The following is a 19,209-nucleotide window of genomic DNA, read 5'->3' as shown; positions in this document are numbered from 1 at the left end:
AAAGTTAGTTTCCTTTTCTTCTAAGTGAGACTTTCAACTAATGTGAACGGCTTTTCTTTATCTAAGGCATAACTAACTAAAAGAGGGTGCTAAGTGCTGGTCAAGGGAGCTCTCAGCTAAGACTGGTTTCATCTGCAGAAGTGAGCGTGGTCAGGATAAGAGCCATAAACATTCAGGCTCACCCTCCTCAAGAGGAACGGCATTCAACATTATCACCAATATGAAGCAATTGCAACAACTATTTTAAGAGATTTGAGAAGGCCTCTGTCTCATTCCTACCCTTGCCAATCTACCTCTTTCTCAAACTACTAGTCCTTTCTTATCACCTAAGCAGAAAACACTCGCAACTACTATGATATATAATACAGACCTTACATTATTTATATCTGTAAATTAAAGATGACAGCTTGTCCATGCAGCACCTAAACTAAAGCCTACTGAAGTCAATAAAAGTCATTGTACAGAATTCATTGCCCTTTAAAACATGCTTATAACAGAAAAGGCAAGTCAGGGATAATCCACCATATGTCATAGATAATAAAAATTATACTATTCTCAAAGTACATACAGGATTATACTAATTCTGATATATTCTATTCATACATGGAGTACTTTGAAACTCATATCTCCTGTACGTAGCTAGAAAAGATTAAAAATGTATGTTTGTTGACAGAGCATGAAAAAAGACACGAATGTATGGCAAAACTTTTACATTAGGCTGATTATCTCCTCCATGCACCTACATGCCAGTGCTAGTTAAATTAAGTTTAAACATCTCAATTTTACACACATGTAGAAGCATAAATTCATTGTACACACACAGACATAGGGTTTCTCTTTTCCTCACAATCCAGGTATTTGATATCGGAAAGGACTTGAATGTTATTATGTGACCTGTGTTCGCATCTATCCACAAATAGAAGACTGACTGCCAGAAGGTGTCTTTGATTTGCACTGTGTCATATCCTTTTTTAAATTTCATATTTTCATTAAGTCATAAGTCATTTCACTATGTTCTAATACCTAAGGACCGCTGGGATAGTATGTGAAACTGAGAAACCAGATGCTTCAAAACAGACTGCACTATAAGCTAAGTTATTTGTGTTTTGCAAGCATGCTGGACTCTAAATCACTAGTGCATCATTTGGCATACTTTCCCTTGAAGCCATCAAAGCCTGAAGAACTGAAATTGCAAGTACATGCTTGCATTATCACTCTGCAGCTGTCTATATATCGATATAAAAAGTGTTAGGTTTTTTTTTCCCCCCTCCGGAGATCTGTCACTATATTCTCTCTCTTCTCTCAAATAAAGTTCAAGTCAAAGTTTTTGCACCTGAATAGCTGCTGGCAAATTTATGACGCATACTTAATAAAAGCTGAGAATGTACAGAGGAACTGAGATGGCCCTCTCTCTGAGTACTGGGTGTCCTTACAGAACTCTGTGGTCATGTTTGCACACAGGACAAGAAAGCATCCAAATATACTGTTGGTTTCAATAGGGCTAGAGCAACTTACACAGGGGCAGAGCCTGTCCCAGAATAATTCTGTAGTTTGGTCCACTGCAATTATAATTTAAATATCTCGGCTTTCTAGCACCCATAACGTAAACCATTTCAAAACAGAGTCAAACTCATTTTTGTGATGCATAAATACTCTGAGCCTAAAAATGAATTTCTTAGAGTTTTCCCTGAAGAAGAAAGAGAAAAGATACAGTTCATGGATTATGGGATAATTCTAGCACAGATTAACTGAAAATTAATATTTCTTAGTGTTCCATTCAAAAGCACGCAGGTATACCATTTTCAGTTTCGGAAATTCTTATTTCAGTTGTATTGTGATATTCTATTCTATTGATATTACTACTTACTGCAGCCCATTTCATCATAATGGTCTCCACAGTCATCATAATTGTCACACACATAATGTAGAGAAATGCAATTTCCATTACTGCACTTGAATTCATCAGTTGTACAAGGTCTCGGGGTTGGCTCTCTACCTACAGTTGAAAGAGAAACACTTCTTTATCACAGCTTTGGCTACGCAGTACCAACAGGTAACGCTTCAGCACGTTGCAGATGAGGAAGTGGATGCAAACCACTAAAACGATGACAACAGTGATTCAGGAAGTCTGTAGTAAAAGTATCAGCATAACCTGGGCCTCCTGACTTCCAGCCATATCCCATGAACTAAAAGACCAGTCCCTCCTTTTTATAAGGCCGGAAGGTATATTCTTCTTGATAAGTATTGCTTAATAGTGGATTTAACTTTCTTTTTAATAGTGTTAACCAAGTAACATCCTTTAACTCTATATTTCATACATTTACTCAAGCTTTCAGTGGATTACTCAAGAGCTGTTAGCAATCCATTAAATTTAAAAATACTGTGCAATAAAGTCAGCAAATAATACCAGTAAGCAATCAAAAATATAATTACAATTTTTAATACAAAAATCCACACAGTCAGTGAGAACTTCATAAGGTAGCTGAGGGCAGAACTCTATAGAATATTAACAGAGCTTCTGCAGGATTTGAGCTTAAAAAATGGCAATGTTGTTTATCACATAACATAACGGTGACAAGAATTCAGAAACAGACATTTCTCTGTTTAAAAAGTCCCAGTTATCCACCCCATCCTTATTTCATGATACAGCCAAACTCTTGTTTCTTCATCATTTTAAGTAGAGTTCATAATAAGCAGACACAATTTAAACAGTGTTTGTAATAAAATACAATTCCTGTTTGAAAATCATGCTTTGTACTTTTCAAGCAAATGATTGCTGATTTTTGCTGTTTATACCGAGAGCTGCAAATACATAGTACCAATAATCACGGTTCAGATTATTTCATGCTGAGCTCTAATTTTCATCCATTTATGTTTAACTTTGACATTTCTGCAGTACTTTGGTATTATCAAACATGAAACACATCAGGATTACTGAATTTGCTGCTCAATTTCATATATACATACAGTGTTCCTCTTTCTCATCACTTCCATCTCCACAGTCATCTTCCTGGTTGCACAGCTCATGACTGTATATGCAGCGATTGTTTTCGCACCGGAAACGGAATGGAGGTTCACAAGCAACATCCACTGAAACCACAAAAATCGAGTCAGTCATACTTTGACACTTAATGCCATTAAGCCACAAATTATCCCAATCACTTTTGTCTGGTACCGTTGATGTTTTTCCTACGTTTTAAAAGGTACTGTGGAAGCATTCAGGCCCATAGGAAGCAAATTATCTTCATATTTCTTTAAATGTGGCATAAAACCTGCAATTGTATGTCAGGTCATTACTTATTCGTTGGAAAACAACATATTATCTGTGGCCAAAGGTATATCACGTGATTGCATATAACACTGAGGTTTCTAGGTGTGTTTATAAAGTAAACTGATGGAAAATCCAACATGCTAATTAAGCTGCTATTTAGTGTCTAACTTACAAAAATGATTTAATTAATACTTCTAACATCTCGTATTTTTAAAGCTAAAGTCAGGACTGCTCATCCATGTTTATAAAAATATCCTGACTCTGCTGAGAACTTTAAAAGCTCACCACCTTTAAAATAAATAAATAAATAAAAAAGTTATCTGAATTATCTCTTGAATTGTAAACCAATGGTCTTATTTTAGACACCCAGCTTGAAAATATCGACTAGCGTCCCTGTGTCTTTACTGGGTTTCTCCCTACTTTGATAACTACATATACAAATACCTGCAAAGCAATGGAAAACATATAGTATTAAAATGAAGCAAATGTAAAAGTATATGAAGTAAAATTCTCAGCACTCATCCTGAATTAAGTTAGTGAGAAACTCCAGAGAAAACAAAATATTTAAAATTTACTATTTGTTCTTTCTATTGTAAGTAAAGTTTTTATTAGGCATGTGAGCAATATTGTTCATTTTAATGTAATTTTTCCCTCTTACAGCAAAGGTGAAGTTCTTCATCAGAGTTATCTCCACAGTCATTATCACCATCACATTTCCAGTATGGCTGGATACACACATGGTTTTTACATTCAAACAGCATGGGTGGACAATATGTGCCATTAGGATATCGTGTTGCTGAAGAAGAGAAATTTATTATGAAATTTTCATTTAAAATGGAAATTCTAACTTTTTCTGAAAAATATTCTATGCTATTATTATTTTTTCTTTGCTAGCCTCTTCTCCTTAGTAGGAAATGGAATATGAGGCACTACAAGGATTTACAGTGACAACAGATTACAAGGCCTGAGAACTTCTTGGTAACTGTAACATAATTAATTCAGGTTCAAATGAATAAGGAAGTAACAGAAGTTACTCCCCAGAGGCTTTGGGAAATAAATTTATGAATTTTACAAACACTGTTTATAGTTGCTACTGACAACACATTTCAGTAATTGAGATAAATAACATGACTAGCATCAAACCTGAATGACCAAAGAAGTACCTAAGGCATCTAATCACAAATGGACTTATGCCGGTATAGTAGAAAATCTACCCAGATTCTGTAAAAGCTGTGGAAAAAAATGAACTAGATCAAAGAGAAACCACAAATACGACTCTGCCAATACACATAAACACACCACATCCTTGCCCTTTCAACAGCTCATCTGCTTTTCCCTCCCTTTAAGGAAAGTCAGATGTTATGTAACTCAGATTCTGGTAGATTAATCATTACGATGTACATTTCAGGATATAGTTACCATTACTAAAATAAAGGTCCTGTTGTGCAGATGCCCCTCCTCACTTAAGCCACAGGTGTTACGATCAAGTGCATGGGAAGAGGCATAGAACAGCCCTGATACCAAGAGGAAGAGAAAGGAATTCTCCCTGGTACGGAAGTCCAAATCATTTGGACATATAAGCGAGAATCAGCGCTGTAATAGCTCCTCAGAGGCCAACAACAGCCAGCACAGGTAAGAGCACTAAGGTGATATCTTCATTCCCCACGGGAATGATACTTCATGGGTAGACAGTAGCCGTGGGTGCAAGCTACAATTTCTAGATGTTTCTTCACAGTAAATCAATATAGAGAGGTAACAGTCAAACATAAAAGCATTTAGTTTCATTGGCTTCACTAGTATCTTAGGAAACTCTATACACCCCTTTGGCCATTACAAAAAACAATCCCGTTACAGAACCTTGTTACAGCATAGAATGAATGGAAACAGCGGATCTTGGAAAGTGCATAGGATAGCTAAGAATTTTAATTCAGCCACATGTGTATCTTCTGCTGGACCATCCTTGCAAACGCATTAATCTCCTAGAATTATCAATGCATTTACAATTAATGTAAGAGATGGCAACCCATGTATGAAAAGGCTGATTCAAAGTATTACACTTTTCCTGAATTTTACTGACATCTTTGAGAGTTGCAGGGCTGAGTACCTCTGAGGAGTCATGTCACTTAAACAGGAAAAAAAAAAAAAAAGCAGAAGTCCTTCTGAAAGTGAGCTCAATGAGCTCCAATTGCAAAGCTTGAAACTCACGACAAGTTGCTTCATCAGAGAAGTCAAGGCAGTCTGCATTTCCGTCACATCTGAAGCGCTCTGCAATGCAGTGTCCACTCTCACACTGGAAATAACCTGGGTGGCAGGTCCTCAGCTCTGGAAAGATTCAGAAGTAATTGTTGAAATGTCTTCTCATTCAAATCAAGCTGAAGTGTCTATTTTTCAAGAATAATAAATTCCTTAAAGACTGCAAAATCCCAGACTATTAAAACTGTGCTAGAGAAGTTCCATAAGAATAATTTATCACACTACAAGCAAAAATGTGTACAAGTGATGATGTGGCATCCAAAGACCATACGCACCACAGTCACGTTCATCTGAATTGTCTTCACAGTCATCGTCGTGATCACATATCCACCGGGACGGAATGCAACGCAAATTGTCACAACGGTATTCACTTTCTGTACATTCCCGAGGACCTTCATTTAAAATGGAAGTATAAACTTCAAGTTACTCAGCTAAAGATTTAAGCATCCTCATTAACATGCCTCATGTAATACTGGCAGATATTGTGATAAAATCATAAAAATATCTAAATGATGTTAGAATAGCATCCCTGCATTATGTTAAACATTTTAGGTTGTCCCTCTTGACAAAGAAGAGAGCACTCCATTGCAGATGTTTTTTCCAACACAAAATTATACAGAAAAGAATCCATGCTCTTTGCTTAAAGAACCTTATATTCCTACATTTGCACACAGGGCAGAATTCAGATGGTACTTCCTAGCAGAAAACAGGCTGTGCGCATTATTATGATGACTGAATTTATTAGTGTTTTTATGAATGCAGAACGCTTCCTTGAGACAGCACGGTGAGAGTTCAACTATGAAAATAGACAGGCTACAACATGAAACAACAAAATGGCTGCAGTTGAGAGCTATCTGCCCTTTTTCGTAAGAAATAGGAGGCTAGTTAAGTCAAAAGCTGGACTATATCATAAGAGTCAAGAAAGAACTCACTGCAGTTGTGCTCATCAGAATCATCTCCACAGTCATCATCTCCATCACACTTCCAGCGCAGTGGGATACATCGATGATTATCACAGCGGAAGTCTCCAGAAGGACTGCAAGTCATCTCTTCTGCAGTGCACACAGTTTGCCAACAAAAAATGAGATCAGCGCATATTAGCATAGTCTTTGGATAAGACGAAATGCACAGAAGATAATGGGAGTCAACAGAGATTTTCATGACACAAACTGGGTCAAGTATTAGAAGACTGATAAAGAAACAGCTGAAATAATTACATAGAACTGAGATAGAAACACAAAGAAAGAAACCTTGTGCTATCAGAGTAAAAGAACGATTATTGCTCCTTGCAATGCAATTATTCCAGACTGAGGGGAGCTCTAATAGACCCCTACCTTCTCTCTAACTTAACACTAATCAATCCAATGGGTGGATTATATTAGCCTACAAATAAAGAAAGAAAAACATTTCTTTTCTGAGCAGAGCAGCATGTTTTTGGTGTCTCAGAGAAAGACATACATTTTTATAATTCTAGAAGCAGAAAAAAAAAATCACAGGGCATGTTGTCTTCATAGAGTGCTACTCCCTGGTTCTGATATAGCGTCTGATGGCCTCTAAGCTCTGTGTGCAAGTGTATGAGGAGTTTCAAAACAAATGCAAGGTTTTGGGGAAAAAATTGTCATATTTCCTATATTGATAGCCTCAACGGTGTAGGAGGTAAGTTGAGCAACTGTAAACCCTGACAGTTTTAATTGTCTAGAACAAAAGTTTGCTTCAGTAGAAATATTTTCTGTTTCATCTGATGACGTACCAGGCAAAATAGTAAAATACTGATCTCCAGGGCTTATAAACACGTAAGCTGCACAACTAATTGCTCCACATAGAATTTTTCTGAAGACAAATAACTATCCATGTAATTAACTGATATCAAACAAAATATGCCCAGGTACATTATTACTGAGAAGACTTTCAGAAAATCAGGTGTTTGTATCTTGGAGAAATATTTTAGACACAAGGTTATGTTGAAACGACCTTCTTCTCTAGACATACCACAGCCTTGCTCGTCACTGTTGTCCCTGCAGTCATCATTCCCATTGCACACTGCCCACAACGCTATGCAACGGTAGTTGGTTCTACAGCTGAATTCTGTGTGGTTGTCACAGCGATAGGCAGGGCCCACTGAAATGCAAGAGGCAATTGTCAAAGGAAGTTGCATTACTTAGCCAGAAAGCTGCCCTTCTTCCTATACGATTCTGACTTTAAAAATCTGTTCTGTTGCACAGTCAACTACTACTACTAAAAAGAGGTATCTGATAACTTTGTTGTAAAAGAGAAAGTGTTAAATGTATCTGATTTTACTGTTCTTTCCTACCTCTGCTGCTTGCGTTCTGCATACGCTATAAACTCATGACTAGTTCAAACCATGTTCAGTGTGTTTTCCCCTGAAATACTTCGTGCCGGTAACTATGGCAATAGAAGCCCCAAACCTGAAAGCCAGAGAAGGCAGCATGCGCTCAGACAGCGCAACTTCCCCAAGTTCTTCCAAATGGCCAATAGCTCAAAGAGACATGTTGGAGCAGATAGCAAAGTCCCACTGCTAAGTGAAGGCTAGACATCTGCATTTGTTCTCCTTGTAAACTTTTGTTTCCAAAACACGTGCCTACTGTTACGAGAAACTTCAGCTTCAAGAGATGAAACTTACTTTGTTTTCCTAAAAAGTATGACACACCTCATGCATCAAAGCGGAACAAGGTAAAAATTGGTGAAATGGCATTCACTGCTTCCACACAGGCTTATACCCTCTCTCACCAAATGTTTCTATGGTCCAAGCAAAGGACCCTGCAAGCCTCAAGGAGGTCAGAGTGGGATCGTGCCAGTTTTTGATAACGTGGCCAGCAGGTTATAAGCCTCCTTGCCTTCAGGAATAAGACAGTGGTGAATTATTACATAACCTCTGCGTCTTTCTAGCACTCTCTACTACATGATAGCAGTGAGCTTGCAGAAAATATTCCTTTCCAAGAAGTTTCCAACTTCCAGAAAATTAAGTAATGCAGTCTGCTCTGCTTTTGGTGCACTATAACATGGGCTGCCTACTACAGCTAAATGCTTACTACAGCTATGTACTTACTGCATTCATGGAATGGCTCATCAGAGTTATCACCACAATCATCATCCACATCACACTTCCAGGACTGTGGGATGCAGCGGCCATTGTCACATTTAAATTGGCCTGGAGAACAGGTTCTACTGGCACAGTGAGTACTATCTTCATCTGAGTTATCACCACAGTCATCTTCTCTATCACACTGCCAGGCTTCTGGGATACATCGTTTATTGGCACACTGCCACTGATGGGTCTCACACTGGTGATTAGCTGAAAGAACACAGATTGCCTGTTAGTACACTGAAACTCACAGGAATGGTCTGCTGCTGCAGTTTTATGTCAAATGAGCCTGTTTTATGTGATAGGAGTGTTTATAATGCTCGCACCAGAAATTAAAAGATAGACATTGAAAAATTCAACTATCAGTATTTACTTGACCAGTTAGGGTAGAAATTTCTAATACTGCAAGTCACATTTCCCAAAGACGTCTTCAGTCAAGCTCCCTAAAGCTCTACAGTTCCTAGGAATGGGTCAGGCATTAGCTTCTCCTAAAACAGAGGGGAGTAAAGATCCAGCATTCAAACTATGATTGAGGCAGGGGTGCCCAGGCACTTGAAACAAGAACTAAGTGACATTGTGGCTTTAGGCCATGCTACCATTTTAGATGTACGTTCCCTGATGAGCCTGGGCAGTGCCCTGGCAGAAGACCATTCTAACGTACAGCTTCTACCTCCCAAGGGCAAAGCAGTGCATTACATGCTAATGTTAGCAGTGCTGGCAGACTGGGGGAGCTCTGAAGGGCTATGAAAACAGGAGTCCACCCTGCTCTTGGCCTCCAGATTTTTTGTGTCTCACTGCACATCATCCTACTACTTTCTTATATACACTGCCAAACTGCTCAAGAGGAGACAATATGATACAATTTCCACACATTTTCTAGATCAGGGGATTCTTTTCCATGCACGAAATGACGAGCAGAAGGAACGATATAGACCTGAACTGGTTTTTAGTCTACTGGGTGCATTAAAATCACTGACGTTTTATGCAGCTGCCCCATTTCTACTTATTTAATATTCCCCTGTGCGACACTTAGCTGTGCTCAGCTATTTGAAACTCAGGTAAAATTGACATTTCATTTAATTATGACATTGTCAGAAACACTTTGCTACTGGAAGGCAATGAAACTATCAATTATATGACCACACTGCTTTATTTTTTCCTGCATATTACTAGGCTTGCAATTGCCAGAAGTACATTATTTACAAGAAGAGGAATAAGGCTGTTGTTTTTAAATTAGATATAGCTATGTGAAAAAAAGACAGGTTTTTAAGAAAATAGCACACCATTTCACAAGCATAATTAGACTATATTTCTAAAAAGCTGCCATGACCTACAGCTCTCCAAAACAACCTTCCTACATGGTTTGGATTTTGTGCAATGCAGAGTGTCAAATAACTCTGTCCCATCATGCAAAGCTCTTGAATATGGGGAAAACTAACAAGTCTAATGGACTCACCTGGGCATTAGGAAGCTTTAGGTTCCTCATATTCACCATGGCTTTACTCTAAATAACAAAGCTGGTCCTATTTCTGCTGTTTTATACTTAAGATTGTAATTTACACCAGCGCAAATCTGACTCAAAGGTATTGAAAACGTTTATAACCACGTTCAGTAGCATTTTCCCTCTCTTTTACTCTGCTTTTGCACTGAGGTAAATCACTAACAGGTGCAATGCAACAGAAAATTAGGCCTTGTATCTAACTCATCATTTCATTTTTAAAAGGGGGTTAATGATTCTAAAGTTTATATAGTATTTACAGGTTTTGTACAGACAAAATATGCTTAGAATTATTACTGGTAACATACCACAAAGTACAGGATCTTCATCTGATCTGTCATGGCAATCTGGCAGGGTATTGCACAAGAAATGTGGACTTGTGCAGTTCCCATCATTACACTGGAACTGACCAACAGGACAGTATCGCTGTGGACAGGTAGGGGGCTCATCAGAGCCATCTCGACAATCCCTCTGTCCATCACATTTCCACCAGATAGGAATACATCTGCAAAGATAAAACAATGTTTTCTTTAATGAGGAAGAGTCTCTACAGTGTCTAACATTACCATAATTCCCCTGAACTTTAGCATGACAATTTTACTAGGGATGACCACTGCGACACTGCTTCAAAAGGCCATCGAATAAGCCCATCTGCCTCACATGTCTCAAAGTGATCCAGTGTCAGCGTAGAAGCTCTTATGCTACGATTCCTCTCCCCCCACCACAGTCGTCTCAAAGAACAGGGTCAGAAATGTGCCCCTACGTTAGCTAAATGGCTTTTCTGGGAGACAACATACATTTCACAGTTAAAGACAGAAACGGGTATGCTGCAAAAAGTGTACAAAAAGTAAGAGAAAGTTCCAGTTTTGTGAATTCACAAAAAAATGGTTTGTGGAGCTACATGTCACTAACCTCCCAAACTTCATTACGTTAGCAATGTCGTACAACAAGAAAAAAAGGAAAAACATTCCAATTAAACAAGCAGTCTAGAAATATTTTGCCAAAATTGAAGCCTGTCTGGTCCTGGTTTTGTCTTTGCTAGCACACCACAGAATCACATGACAGCAGGAGGAAACCCTAGCTATCATATCCTTTTGAAAAGCCTAAACTGTAAAATAATTTAAAAGATATTGAAAAAAGATGGTGAGGAGTGGGCTTACCTTTCAGTGTCTGCACAGAGAAACTGGGTGCTAGAGCACATTGGAAGGCAGTGGGCTGTATCGCCGAACTGCACTATCATGAAGTTATCAGGACATTCACAGGAATAACCCTGACCACCAGCTTTTATTAGACAAAGATGGGAACAACCACCATTGTTGGTGCCACAAGGATTATTAACTGGTAAAACAGAAGAATAAATATTACTATACTTTGCAAACCCCAGGACACAAACGTCTCAATCTACAATAGTCTCCTCTAATACTGTACTGAGACTACTGACATTTAGATGTTATCACTTGAAAAACAAAATCTAGATAATTAGGCACTCAGACAAATATATATGATCCCATATATAGGAAACGTCTACTGTTGAGTTGTGATGTTTTAGAAACTGGTTTGAAGCTATGCATTTCCAATCTGATTCTACTTCATCAGCTAATCTAAGAAAAGATCATTTACATATGTAAAGCAAGGGCGTACATTTATTCTGTGCCTTTTATTCCTCTCAGCAAAGGCAAAAGCAGCGTGCAATCAGCACCCTTTACAATTAGTCTCCAGAAAAAATTTGGCCCTCTAAATGCAAATCTAATTCTGTTTTCTCACCAAATGGCTGTCTGTATGGATGGTAGACATGGATGTCAAATGGCCTGTGTGTGGTATTCACAAGAACACTCCTGCCTGACCCATCATATTTATTTCCCTTTTCGACAGTTCTTGTGTTCCAGTCAGTCCAATATATCGTGTCTTCAAAAATTGTAATTGCAAATGGATGAGGTAAAGTCCCATCGTATACTGTGTGACGATGATGTCCATCCAGGTCAGAGTACCTACGCAAAGAGAAATATGTGCAAAACACTCAGTAAAAGCTAGAAAAATCTTCTCATCTTTACTACATATGCTTACAGTACTTCATTACTGGTGACCAGGACCAATGCTCAGTTAATTGTTGGATTTGCAGTTTCTTTAGTCCCATGATGGAGTACCGTCCACAGTGAATTCATTTAGAGACATGCAGAAAAGTAAAATAGGTTATATTAGGCAGAAAAAATGGAACAGAGAAACATCCACTGAAAGGTAGAGTCCTCCACAGACGTATTTCAGCTAGCCTAATGAAGTTTTGCGTATTTGTTGTCTTACAACAAATTGATTGTTTGTTCGTTTTTGTCATATGGGAGAACGGCTTGCTCAGATGATTCAGACTGCTAATAATAACAACACTTAAGACCATATGCCTCCTATAGTCCTAGATTTTACATGTCTTTCTGATTTAGTGCCTCCTCTGATCTGGTATTTTTAATAGTATTTTATACTTTTATTATAACCTTGCTATAGGGGGAAATTATGAAATATAGGACAGGCAGAAAGGGAGGTAGAGAGATTTACATTTAATTAATATCTATTTTAAATAGGGCACTTTAAGATTTCAGTGTAGAAAAGGCTGTCAGAAGAATGAATATAAAAACAAAGGTTTTTTTCTAAAAAGTGTTTCAACATCTTGACAAGAAACATAATGCTAATTATTCATCTGTACTGATATTTCAGTGTGACTCTTCCAGCACAAAAAGGCAATTTATGGATTTTTTTCAATTATCAGAGAAAAGCTATATGTTAACATGAAATTCAATGTATAACTACCAACATAGCTGTGAATGCTCATTAAGGACAAATTTTCAGATCCTTTGTATAACACCTTATTAGCACATATGATTAGTTACAACCAAACTCCTATCTATAGGCAAAAAAAGAGAATTAGAAAAAACAGTGCTTTCACACTCGATTCCACCTTGGTTCAGGTTGCGCACCTCAGCACAGCTGAAGTGGCATATTGCAGCATGGGCTGTGAATCTTTTTACTTCCATTTCTCAAAAAAAATGCAAACCGTTTCCAGTGGGGTCTAAGATGTATATAGGCATTATGCTACTGTGACATCTAGTGATTCACATCATCTATAACTCTGGTTTCCTAGAAGTCAGTGGAGAGAAGTAACGATGGTGCTTACAGCATCTATAAACGCTACCACTGAAATCTGATATGAGCAATTATTCAGTTTCTTTATTCTTCTCTGCGTACGTACTCAATGTAATTTAGATGGGCATCTGCCCAGTAGAGCTTGTCGTTGGTGTAATCTATGGTGAGTCCATTGGGCCATTCTAACTTGGTAGAGATAATCACCGTCTTGTCCTTGCCATCCATGCCCGCTCTTCCAATATAGGCTCGATCTGCCCAGTCTGTCCAGTAAATCTGTCTGTTCAAATGAATGTTTACAGTTAGGATTGTACTAAAAATATGCTTAAATAAATATGAGAAGATACACCTTGAATACACTATTTCCTGCAATAAAACTAAATCAGAGACTCAGGAAGATGAGAAGAAGGTCAATATATTAAGGTCAATATATTTGTATGTTACTGTAACTACTACAGCAGACAAGTAGTCGTGTGTAATTAAAATCACCTTCAAAGAATGTAACTGGCAGATGCCTTGTCTAGCAAACTACACATATTTCTATCAAACTTTTTAACTTTTCTATCAAAATCTCCTTGTCCACATGTGACCAAATTCCACTTTCAATGGTATCTGACAGTCCTGCATATATGTCTATGAAAAAAAAGCTGCTGTTTTTCCTAAGGTACAGCTAAGGTCTAACGCCACACAAATCTAAGTGCAGACCGCCAAAACTTTCTTCAGATTTTCAGAGTCAGCAGAAGACTATTCACTAAAGGAAGAAAAAGTGCTCTTGACATGTCATACCCGTATTTTGGATGGACAACAATTGCTCTGGGGTACTGAAAGCAGAAAGTGTTGTTGACATCCATACACCGATCTACCAGCTTTTTCCGGAATCTTCCATCAAGTTCAGCAACGTAGAGACAATCTTTGTAGGCATCCACCCAGTAGAGTTTTCTGAAATGTTTTAGAGTTAATTTATATACTCCTATTTGTTTGGCTTATTTTACTTCAGAGCTTTTTTTTTCCTAGAAGCAAAATATCCACTATAAAGAACACTCATACTGTACTGACATGTCTTCTAGACCACGCTCCAGTTTGCCCTTTTTACTCCTGCTGTACCTGCGTCCACAGTCACTGGTGCCAGATTCAAACTTGCAGTTGCCCAGCTGAGGAGCAATGTACCATTTGCCCATAAATTACTGAGCCTCCTTTTCTTCCCTTCCCTCCTCCACCAGCAGCGGCCAGCAAAGAGGAAGAGGAAAGCAGACCTGCAGAGCAACGGATCGTGACCAGGACTGCAAAGCATTGGAGATAATCACCATCTCTTCCATGCTGTCTTCTCTCATCAGATCAGAGAGGTGAAACAGTTGCCAGGTTCTCCTTCAAAAGTTGCTAACCATTGAAATTTGGTAGCCTAATTTAAACTTCACCTAGAATTTTCTAACATTCCCATTACTTTGCCTAGAATTATCCACAGCTGTAATCAAAAACATGCAAAAATCCCCCAAAAGATACAGCCTCTGCCTACACTGCCCTGACCAGTGCCCTTCCCACCAGGGAGGAGTGGGAAGGTCACCTCCCCCAACCTGCAGCTCCCGGCAGCCTCCAGATCCTCCCCCGCCCCGTACTGAAAGTGACTGGAACAACTCATCTGCGGATCCTGTATCTTCCATCAGCCTCTCTGAAACACCTCAACAAAACCTGATTGAAGACATAACTGATGGGAGCTGAATTAATTCCACAACTGTATTAACAGTGGAGCAGTAGGAGCACTTGGGCTAAAAATACCTTTTTCTTTCTCACACCTCCGTGAATGGCAAAGCATTTGGGAATGCTAGGAACATTAACTATCATTAGCTTTAGAGACAAAGGGGTTCAAAAGTAAAAACAACTATAACATAAAAAACAACTGTAAATAAAAACAACTATATTCACATATTCATACATAAATACTCTCATATACAGTCGAAATGTGACTTTCTGAGTCAGTCTCATTATTTGGAGAGTCTGATTCATCATATTTGAACTTTTCATGTTGATAGCAACACACTCTAAAAAAAGTAAAACCTTACAAACTGCCACCAAAAACACTCTCAGAGAAGGCACTACATAAGGACAGAATCTCTGTGGGAATAAATCAAACTACCTTACGACACACAGCAGGCAATTAAAAAATGACCACAGTGCAAAGTGCTTTCCAATTGCCTAAGACGCATACTGCCCTCCTTACAGCAAGTAAGCTTACAGCAGTTAAAGATACTTTTTTCATGAGTAAAAGGAGGATGCTCTTCACATTGGTACAGAAGCTAAATTCCATAATTATTACTAGCTTCATAGACTCTAGTTACACGGTGTAGCATATCATTTATGTACAGAGCGAGGCCTAAACCCCAAATCCAGCTAGTGCTAGCACAAGAAGAAAGAGACTAAGTTCAGAATCCCTACCCCATCACCACACGTAATCCTCTCACCAGCCTGCTTGGCTAGTCCCGTTCAATGACAGTTTCCTAACAAGTTTCTCCCAGGAGTTATATGCGCAACATTATCATTAGTGAGACAGTAACTCACATATAAGCTCAGTACCAAAAGATATGAGAGCATTATAACCCAAAGTTGTACATAACATATTAGAAGATACTAAACTTTTCCAGAATAGTTCTATACTACTATATTCACAAGCCAAAGCTATTCTAGTCCTCTTCAGGAGCTCATATGAAGGGGGAGAAAGACTTAAAGATAAATTCCCTCACACATCATTTCCTTAGTAGACCAGAAGGACAGAAAATGTATTTTCTTACCTGCCAACCCAGTCAACAGCGATACCTTCCCCGCTGGGCACATCATCACTTATTACAGCCTCCTTATTTGTTCCATTTAGGAACATTCGTTCAATGACCTTCCTCCCCACATCAATCCAGTACAACCTTTTTTCCACCCTGTCAAAGTCCAGTGCCACAACATTTCTCAGTCCTTGCAAAATGAGAGAGTAAGACTGGCCATCTGCTGTGAGATTTCTCAGATAGTAACGGTTGCTAAAAATAAGGTATGGGGAGATATTACTATTTTGTCGGCAACTTTTTCCATCAGGCTCCCGGATATAGCCTGGGGCACACTTACAGATGTAGGAGCCAGCTGTGTTCTCACAAATCTGGCTACATACTGATGGAGTTTCATTGCACTCATCTATATCATCACAAGTCCGTTTATCAGACATAAGTTTGTATCCAGGATGGCAAGAACAGTAGAAACTTGTCTGGGTGTCGGTGCAGTCATGATCACACCCACTGATTGAAGGGTCACTGCATTCATTTACACCTGAGGAAGAAAAAGGAATTCTGTTTAAGGAACTAGCTTATGGAGAAAATAGTGCAGTGACTATCCAGTGTATTCTCTCTCCCTCTCTTTCCCTCTCCATCCTTCCCTCTGAAAATTCTGAATATGAATCTGGGCTGGATGTAACAGAGGAGCACGGAAAAGAATGTCAACCAACATAAATTATTCCAGCTCCTTTGCGGTCTAACACCTAGCTCACGGAATGCAAAAGATACACTTATGAATGGTACATTTTGTAAATGTAAGGGCAATATATAACAACGTGCAAACTATATTTACATTTTATATAATTAATCAGTTTTCACAGCTTGTTAAAATAGTATATAATTAATATGATTTAATAAAAATGAAATATTAGATATATACATTTCTCATAATCCTAGAGACACCTTGGATAGAATATGAAGCATTGTAATTAAGCAATTGTCTTAGGAGCTCATTTTTAAAAAGTTGCTTAAGCATTTTAAATGGAATAAGACAATCCAAATAAATCTACACATACCACATCCTTTTTCATCGCTATTGTCTAAGCAATCATCCAACCGATTGCAGACTTTAACCGTTTCAATGCAGTTTCCATTGTCACATTTAAAATGATGGGGAGAACAAGTTGCTTCTGGTGTACTACAGAGATGTTCCAGCTCATCAGATTCATCACCACAGTCATTATCCCCGTCACAGATGTAAGCCTTGGAAATGCAGCGCCCATTCTGACAGGTAAACTGGTGCTGTTGACATGCTTCATAGATGCACCCCCTTTCATCACTGCTGTCACCACAGTCATTCCGTCTGTCACATCTGAAGAAGAATGAATACTTTGTTCAATTTTAAGAGGATAGTGACTATATATAGGGCAGATAGATATATTCACTCTCCCGATTTCCAAAGAAGCGCAGATATTATTGGCTCCAATAGGACAGACTTTCAAAAATCAGGCCCATATTATGCACAGTCTGATCTTGTGAATCCTGCTCCTATGCCTTTATCCATTACTGAAAAGAAACCTAATGTATTTGCACAATCAATCAGAAAAACTGATCATAATCACCTCAAGAGATGGTACTGGGTCCAGAAAAAAGTTTTAAAAGCAATGATGAGCACAGGGGATATTAACACCCAAATCCCAGACCATTTTCAATTTTAACACAGGAATGTAGAGCAGACAGGTAATTTAATGACCATACGCAAACCTATTTAACTAGTACAAAAAAACTAAGTCGAATTAGTTCCTTCACTTCAAGCAAATTTTGAGGATTTTCTGCAGCAGCTTAAGTATTTACAAACCTGTATGTGTTTCGGATACATAAGCCATTATTACAAGTGAACTCATTTTCTGTACAAGATCTTCGTGTGCAGTTCTGGTGTTCATCAAAAGCATCACTGCAGTCAGCATCGCCATCACAGACCCATGCCTGAGGAATACACCTCCTGAGCGGGGGCTGATTATTGGCACACATGAACTCCACTGCTGTGCAGTTGCGGTTTGCTGAAACAATGCATGTTCGCTGAGTCAGTAAGTTATACTCCATGTATATAACACCTCTCCCCACCCCCTGCCGCCCAGCACTGATATCATATATATGCTCTGCTCCACATGCAGAAATAAATACCACTGTACTCTCTCATATATGAGAGTCATACTCATTCCCACTAATGAGCAACCAGGTATTGCTCTTCACAGAGGTCGTCTGTGAGCCAAAACACTTCAGGATTCCTTAGGTAATGCTGGGGCATGCAGAGTGCTGGATCTTGTTGTATTCTGAGTATAAGCTTTCCATGTGAAAGGCCAGATTTTCTGGCAGCTGAATGGAAATTAGCCCTAGGTTGTCCAGCAACCACTTTCTTGAAGTACTTTGTGGTCCAGGGAGCAAACAGAGGGAGCGCCACTGATCTGAAATAGGACAAGGACTTCAAGCGTATCCAACACCGCTAAAAGAATCAAGGAGCAAGATCAGGCTTGCTGGACCTTCTTTCCTTTGTTCACCCTCTGAAAAGCCATGCTCTTTTTGCTCACTAATACATAAAGATATGTCAAAACCATATGGATATTAAGATGCACAAAATGTAGCGTGTGATGATCAGGGAACTTCAGGCTGCCGAAGGTGCTTTTGTTGCCCAGATTATACAAGCAAATAAGGTTATTCACATCTCCATTCCAACTCATCAATTCAAAGATGAGTACCCACAAAAGGAGAATAATTTTTTTTTAAACCAGTAAAATGTAAAATTTTAGTTCAATATAACGAAGCTGAAGGTACAGAAAGAGTGCATCTCCTGCTTAATGTGCACCTTCATGGACAGAAAATTTGTCAGAGATTTTAGAGAAAATGCCTGCCAGGTCAAACAGAGAAGTTTAAGTATCTATTTGGATTAGACACCTACCACAATTGTGTCTTTGATCCTCATCACTCATATCTCCACAGTCATTATCACCATCGCAGATCCACGTTGCTGGGATACATCTGCCATCATCACATCTGAACTGGTCGCTTGAACAAGTCCGCATTTGGGGTACTTAAAAATGAACACAATAACCCTGCTTGTTAAACTAACCTGCATTGCCACGATAATCTACTGAGGAAGATACTCTAGGGAGAAGCTTATGATACTGAAATGTAGAATGGAAGCTTATGTGTAGGA

At 38.7% G+C, this 19,209-nt stretch overlaps 1 protein-coding gene across 1 annotated transcript in view; it reads right to left on the bottom strand.

The window, feature by feature from the left end:
* Positions 1–19,209, bottom strand: part of LRP2 (LDL receptor related protein 2) — a 138,322-nt gene that overhangs the window by 20,735 nt on the left and 98,378 nt on the right. Inside the window, exons 55-71 of the mRNA XM_068948677.1 lie at positions 18,952–19,083; positions 17,854–18,055; positions 17,072–17,367; positions 16,035–16,551; positions 14,038–14,190; positions 13,361–13,531; positions 11,890–12,113; positions 11,286–11,463; positions 10,434–10,630; positions 8,592–8,837; positions 7,514–7,642; positions 6,457–6,576; positions 5,800–5,916; positions 5,477–5,593; positions 3,930–4,067; positions 2,968–3,090; positions 1,868–1,996 (exon numbers count right to left, since the gene is read on the bottom strand). Coding sequence (XP_068804778.1) covers positions 1,868–1,996; positions 2,968–3,090; positions 3,930–4,067; positions 5,477–5,593; positions 5,800–5,916; positions 6,457–6,576; positions 7,514–7,642; positions 8,592–8,837; positions 10,434–10,630; positions 11,286–11,463; positions 11,890–12,113; positions 13,361–13,531; positions 14,038–14,190; positions 16,035–16,551; positions 17,072–17,367; positions 17,854–18,055; positions 18,952–19,083 — 3,189 coding nt within the window. The remainder of the gene's footprint in view (positions 1–1,867; positions 1,997–2,967; positions 3,091–3,929; positions 4,068–5,476; positions 5,594–5,799; positions 5,917–6,456; positions 6,577–7,513; positions 7,643–8,591; positions 8,838–10,433; positions 10,631–11,285; positions 11,464–11,889; positions 12,114–13,360; positions 13,532–14,037; positions 14,191–16,034; positions 16,552–17,071; positions 17,368–17,853; positions 18,056–18,951; positions 19,084–19,209) is intronic.

Source organism: Struthio camelus, chromosome 6 (assembly GCF_040807025.1).
Source record: "Struthio camelus isolate bStrCam1 chromosome 6, bStrCam1.hap1, whole genome shotgun sequence".
NCBI lineage: Eukaryota > Metazoa > Chordata > Aves > Struthioniformes > Struthionidae > Struthio > Struthio camelus.
This window is presented reverse-complemented; position numbering and strand designations above follow the sequence as displayed.